General features: G+C 39.3%; 1 protein-coding gene and 1 long non-coding RNA gene across 2 annotated transcripts in view; one reads left to right on the forward strand and one right to left on the reverse strand.

Moving 5' to 3' along the window:
• Positions 1 to 2,595, reverse strand: part of LOC138056339 (limbic system-associated membrane protein-like) — a 39,881-nt gene extending 37,286 nt beyond the window's left edge. Inside the window, exon 1 of the mRNA XM_068902118.1 lies at positions 2,514 to 2,595. Coding sequence (XP_068758219.1) covers positions 2,514 to 2,583 — 70 coding nt within the window. The 5' untranslated portion in view covers positions 2,584 to 2,595. The remainder of the gene's footprint in view (positions 1 to 2,513) is intronic.
• Positions 2,596 to 3,182: 587 nt separating this feature from the next.
• Positions 3,183 to 4,491, forward strand: LOC138058133 (uncharacterized). The gene is made up of 2 exons (XR_011133803.1): positions 3,183 to 3,217; positions 3,854 to 4,491. It is a non-coding gene; the product is annotated as an uncharacterized lncRNA (long non-coding RNA).
• The last annotated feature ends 2,295 nt before the right edge of the window (positions 4,492 to 6,786 follow it).

A 6,786-nucleotide genomic window follows, 5' to 3' on the forward strand; every position in this document is an offset into this window, starting at 1 on the left:
AACCCAGAGAGATTGAGGAAAATAAAAGGGAATCGAGAAACATTGGCTTCTAGGCTAACATGTTGATCATGCAACTTCTTTCCACCACAAGTGTAAGCGTGCACTGACAGCATCTGACAGCTTTGTAAACAAAAGTTGAAAGCTAAACTTAATCCCTCTTCGGCTGGGTTAGTATCTGGATGGGCGACCTAAGAAATATACCACTCAGTAACAGAAGCATAGGGCCAAAAATTCTATTTTAATGCTATCAAATGCGAACCAAGCAAGATACAGATTTTGTTAGCTTGCTTTATGCAAAACAAATATTGATGTAAAAGTAAATAAATATGGATACACAATTTTTAAGAAGAGCAGAAGGAAGTTTCAGGACGGTCGATCGAGAATAAAATATTTTGCCATCGGTAACAAGTTCTACGACATGAAAACAACATTAATTTTGAACCACGAATATAAAAAGTTACCATCAGCGAAAACAGTTTGGGAGATTTTAGTTGTTTTGTTGTAATTGTACAAGTTTGGCTGCACCGAGTAAATCACACATCAAATTCAGCCGGCGCAGTGATCAAGTTACCGCGTTATTTTACCGCGGCATGTTTACTCGCGAAACAGTGAAGCATCTGTGTCAAATGATGCCAAGCTACCGGGTTTTTGTTTTTGTTAGTCTTCTTTTTCTTTCGCTTGTTATAAATTTCGACAAGAAATGTGCGAATTCAACACAAAGATCACAATCGCGCAACTCTCAGAGGTTGGCCATTGTTTCTGGAAAATCAACAATTTACTCTCCAAGACAAGGTTATTTATCACCAGGTAATTCCATCATTTTGGTAATAGCAGCTACTTTATTATTCATCAGCGTCACAATCTTTTGCCGATTTTGGGGGTCATTTTGTTGAAACTCAAGCACGCTTCCAACAGACCTGTTTATTTTCGTGACTTATGCGTTACCACAAAAATTCTCCCCGTATCACATTTCAACACATGTATGCAAATTTGCTAACCTCGAAAATTACACAACATGATAAATTTACAAAAGCTGGAAATTTCACAGAAATATTTTCCAGCGAAACATTGATCGAAACAAGCAACATATTTGCTATAAGAGGCAAGAAACCCTTCCTATTTCAGTTGCGTGCGTGCAAGCGAAACACACAATCACAAAGCATATGCAATTAAATAAATTTCTGACAGTTCACATCAAACCCTTTTCGAAAGAACCTTGACCGTACATAATAAAGCACAAAAGAGACAACAAGCTTTCATTCAAATAATTTTTCACTGTCACATTTCCAATTTTTTTTAACCTTTGCAGAGTTGAGTACAAAATGAATGTTACTTGCCAGACAAACGGGCAAACTTTAAATAGATGCGACGTCAGTAAACACTGTGAGACACAACAGAGATCACAGATCGACTTGTGGTGTTCGATTCCTTCTCCGTCTTTGTTGCACCCGTAAGTTACCAGAGAAATTTCCATTTGGTTTCAGTGCTGTACGTAACACCACCTTGGCGAAATATTAAAAGTGCAGCTCATTTTGATTTCGGCTCGACGGGCGAAAGATTCACGCTGTCGAAGTCCATTACTCGTCGCTTTTAAGATTCCAGATCTTTATGTTTCACCGCCCGTCTTGACGTTCCATTCTTGAGCTCCATATGAGTATATTTTCTTTAAAGATGTACTAAAACGCCATTCGCGTTACAATGACTTCCGACGGCATTACAGGTTAATTGTACAGAGCAAGCTACGCATTACCCCAGCCCCCTCAAACCTAACAAAATACGCTCAGAAGACTCTATGCACAAAGACACCACTTAGCAGGGGAGTGACAGGCAAGACTTTTACCGACACGGAAAATAAAAAAACCCACGAGATGAAACCGAGATTCCGACTGGGTTTGTCAACCCAGTAGAAACAGCGCTTCTTTTGAAAGTTGTTGTAAGAATAACGACAAATTGAGTATTTTAGGCGTAAAAACTTCTCTCTCGAATAACTTAAAATGACCTTGGAGAACATTTAAGCGATTCTCAAAGCGCATTTATTGACACATTTTTCGTCGACTGAAACAAAATATTTTAAAATGAGTCTTCATCGATGAGAGTCATTGCATCGCTAAATGTAAGTTTCAATAAGATGTATCTTAATTTCTTTTCCTGGTCAAGCACGTCTCCTATACGTGAAGCCTACCTGATCTTTCATTCTAAGCTTTCAATTCCCTTACTCGTTAATCTTCCGAATTGAACTAGTGTTTCGTTTCTATCTCTGGAGATTTCCAAGCGACGACTCGAGATTGAAATAAGCTTTCCTTGTATTTCGTCTTTGTTTCTGATGCCTTAAGATCAAAATAAACAAACTTCGTCGCTCGCTCATCCGCTTAGCCTCCGAAAAATCACGCTTCGCTCGCCAAAACATTTCTTTAGCAACTGCGTCATAAATGATAACCCCGTTGTTTCCTCTCAGTCCACGCCATTTTTCTACGTGGGTCTCAAACGCAAACCAATTATATAATAAAACATACCTTCAGTCTTTTGTATCTGATAAAGCGTAAGAAACAGCAGAAACTGAAAGCTACCAGAGAAAAACGCCATCTTCTCAGTCGAGCCGACGTATGCGTCTGCAACGGCGTTTTAGCAACTGGGACTGGGTAGTAGCCAAAAGGCGGGGCCTGGGTCGGGTGTCTCTTTCTCCCATTTCTGTTTTGTTTCATTTTTTTGTCGTCATTCTCGTGTACTGTTATTTTCGAATGACTGTCATTTATGGTGGAAATTAGTCAGAACAATTGAGGAACCTACGGAAGTTATGAAAGCTCTTAAGGGGCATTTTAGTTTTTCGTAAAATCTGACTTTTTTTTTGTCTTTCCGAAAATCTAAGTTTGTTTTTCGAAATTAAGAGAATTTCCGAAATTACAGAAATTGGAGCTAATGGAATACACACCAACTGCCATATTCACTTCGTTAAAAAAAAAAACACAACACAATCTCTTCCTTAAACTAGAAGCTTCAAAAAAGCTTACACTGGGTTGCCTGTGGTACGCGTTACACAAAAAAAGAAGGCACTGAATAGACCATTTTCGAATTGGATCTAGTATGAAATGGAGGCTAATGCGGGCAAATCTTTTCGAATACGAAACTGGCCTATGTAAAGGATAATTTCCTATGCTCGTCCCCGGCCCTCATACCAAAATTCAATGCAATTCATGAGGGGACGCAAATCGTCTGCACTGTAAGTACATATCAAACCTCCATAGGTGATTTAATGCCATTAAGTATGCAGGGATGCCAACCTCTGGAGATCTAAAATCTGGAGATATTTTCCATCAGGTCTCCCCAACCCCCCCGCCCCCCCACGATTAACTCACCCATTCCCTTTTCCTCCCCAAAAACGCACTCACCTACCCCTTCCCCCCAGCAGTCCGAATACAAGAATAATATATTTTGAACAGGAAATTTGCGCGAAAACAGAGCACTTATGTCGATAATTTTTATTGGTTAAACGGAAAGATCTGATCAATCAATCGTTTATATGGCTGTGATAACAAAGAGAGCTTTGTTCTGTTCAGAGATGAAGAAATGCATCAACAAACAATGAAATGAGTTTGAAAAAATCAAATTTTTTTAACTTGGAGATACAATTTGAGCTTCCAATGGAGCAGACTCCAGAGTTGTTTTTATCAGGGAGATTTGATGACCCGTACGGGAGACCGGGAGATTCGATCCGTATCCGGGAGACTCCCGGATAATGCGGGAGAGTTGGCATGTATGCAGTAACTGTATGTGATATTTATGTCAGTGTTTGCATGGTTAATATCGTTAGCGCCTCTTTCGGTTGGATCTGGACAATGTTTGTTTTTTTTCCCAGATTGCTGTTCATTGCATGTAGTTTCCTATGTGCATGAAGGTCTTCCTGCATATTCCCCTCAAGATGGCACCGAGGAAAGGTTTTTAGACCTTCTCTCGTTTCATCGGTGAGGGATTAAGCGATCACAGTTACTGGTATGTGCTCACAACGGAAATTAAATTTGTGGAATTACTCCTTTGCAATATTTCAAGCGATCGCCGATCGTGACAAGCTTTCCAGAAGATTTCTGCAGAATTAAAAGCAGCAAACTTCGGCTTCTTGATGGGCGCCCCTTTGTCAACAAGAAAAATTACAGTGCATTTGAAGTTGTTTGCTCGTCTTTTGGGCTTGTATTGGCTATTCTGAGGAAAAAGACATGTTGTGAAGAACGAGGATCCGCTGCTGTTATTAAAGTTAAAGAATTTTTGAATGGCTTGGATTTGAGTTCTCTTAAAGGAGACAGCGACGACATGAATTGTGAGCGACCACGTGCAGCTCGGCACCTTACAATGCCCCCTCAATTCAACACTCCAACACAAAAGAAACACCTGTCTGGGTTCATTTGACTCCTCCAAGCAGTGGCAATCTTAGTTCCCCTAATCTAAAGGAGATTTCTGAAAGGAATGATTTGGAGACCCCAGAAAAGACTTTCCTTATTACTCGGGCCCCGTAGGGGCTCGAGTTATAAAAGACGTTAGATTTCAGTTTTTTTTTTCCTGTGCAGCAAAATGCACAATAGAAAAACGTGGCCGTGTTTGATTGGGCAATGCATAATAGAAAGCACGTGGCGGTGTTTTGATTGGGTAATGCAAAATAGAAACCACGTGGCGCTGTTTACTTTGGTTATTTAAAGCAAACCACGTAATCCAAGATCATGCAGAGCTCTGTGATGCGTTGTTTGAATTACTGAAGATCGACATTTCGTTGGCTTAATCGATTTCTTCTTGGGGCGCTCAAAGCACATACAAAAAATGGCATACGCTTTTCGCGGTAGACCCACACTAAAAGATGTCAAGCGTCAGCTTCGAAACGGGTCGTTCCGCGAACTGAATGAAACAAGAATATACTCGAATGTAACTGAAATGGACGCAACTATTGAAAGTGATACAAGTCAAAACACTAATTCTTTAATAAGCAGCGGGTACCTTATTGAGAACTACTCTAAAGATGACAGCGACAAAGAAAATAACTCCACAAACAAATGGACGCTATACTGGAATCTTCTGAAGACAAAGTAAAGACATTTGCACAGCGAACAAATGGCCCCACGCTGGTACCATTTCACCGCAAACAAATAGCCTCCCGCTCAGTGTACCATTGACTACGGAGATAAGTTTTTTGTCTATTACGTTTTTTTCTTTTTTATTGTTAAACAGTTTGTTTCTTGTAATGGTCTAGCTTATATCATTTGTTCAAATAGCCATATTAGAGATCGTGTTCACTGCCATCTTGTGTGTATAGTTCTGTTCTAGTTTCACAAGATTTGATATCATCAGTGGAAAATGTGATCAGCTCTTTAGAAAATAACTTTGATGTAGTTTGAAACGCTGTACAGTTATTTGATTCTCAAGGATAATAAAGACTTCATTCCGAAGGAGAAATACAGGACTCGATAAGCAAAAGTTGTTTACTTTTGTTTTGATTTGCGTGAGCATCGACATAGACGTGCCCGAGAACCAAGCAGAATTACAGAGAAAAGGCTGAGACGTCTATTTTATAACAGCAGAAAAAGGAGGAAACTTGCAGGAACATATTTGGGTAACAACGTACCGAGGTCATCCACATTTCATCGTATTACTAGTAAGGGAGATCACTTCCTCGTAAACACAACAAAAATATCTACCTCAGGTATGCGTTTAAATCTAAGAACGTGGTACAGTGTATGTACCACTTTTCCAAAAAGCGTGGATGAACAGGTAAATGCAAAATGAAACTTAAATTTATGCAGAAATCAGGAATACCCGTATGATTTCTAAAAGAATGTTTTGTTTTCTCAGAAACGAAACGTATCTATTTTGAATTTAGGGTGAACTATTTACACAGCGAGTTAGAGTGGCCAATCGAAACAGAGTGTGTAATTGGAAATCTAAACATCTACGAGATACAAAAACAAACTTGTGAACACGTAAACCTAAAATATTCCAATTCATAATGCTGACAAACACAAAGGCGAAAGAAATGGATTATGCATAGGACGTTTTGAATCAGTATCTGAATGATTTTGGGTTAGATGAAAGCGATATATTGTTAAAAATTCCCAAGTTATCCCTTTTCGTGTTAATTAGTGATGCAAACAAGTCTTAGTAATAACTTGGAATAACGAGGCACCAGTGATTGTAAAGCTAGTAGTTGCCATGGTTCGTATGTAACATGTAATCATGAGACGATTCACGGAAAACGGAATTTGAAATGTTATGCAGGGGTAAGTATTTGAAGGTAAAATAGGTATTTGTAGACTTTATTCTTCGATGTATTGTGCACATAAACGAGTATTTGTTTTTCTCTTTAAATGAGATTTTACTGCCCTATCAGTAAAATACGATTAATGACACGTGACCGTACTCGCGTTCTTTGTAGTCGGCTGTTCAAGGTCATAAAATCAACGGTTTTGTTGTAAATAAAACGAGGACATAAAGACTTTGTTCCCAGATCTCAGATTATAACGTACACCTGCATTGGCCAAATCTGTTAAAGCCTCATTCATTATTGCTAAAGAGCATGTGTAATGCCTACCTGCTACATAGTAGAACCTGTGCAACTGGCTACCGTTTAATAGACAGAGTCTAGCTATAAAAGCCTCAGTCAGCCGTCCAAGGTTCACCTGGCAGTTTGTCTTCTATAGTAAACCAACTGGCTGTTTGCAATTTGTTTAAGTTTTTCCCCTCCCTCCCTTGGGGATGGGTTGGATATATCGCTTTGCCTTCATTAAATGGGCTAGGTCACGCAATTTTAGG

Source organism: Montipora capricornis, chromosome 7 (genome assembly GCF_036669925.1).
Source record: "Montipora capricornis isolate CH-2021 chromosome 7, ASM3666992v2, whole genome shotgun sequence".
Classification (NCBI taxonomy): domain Eukaryota; kingdom Metazoa; phylum Cnidaria; class Anthozoa; order Scleractinia; family Acroporidae; genus Montipora; species Montipora capricornis.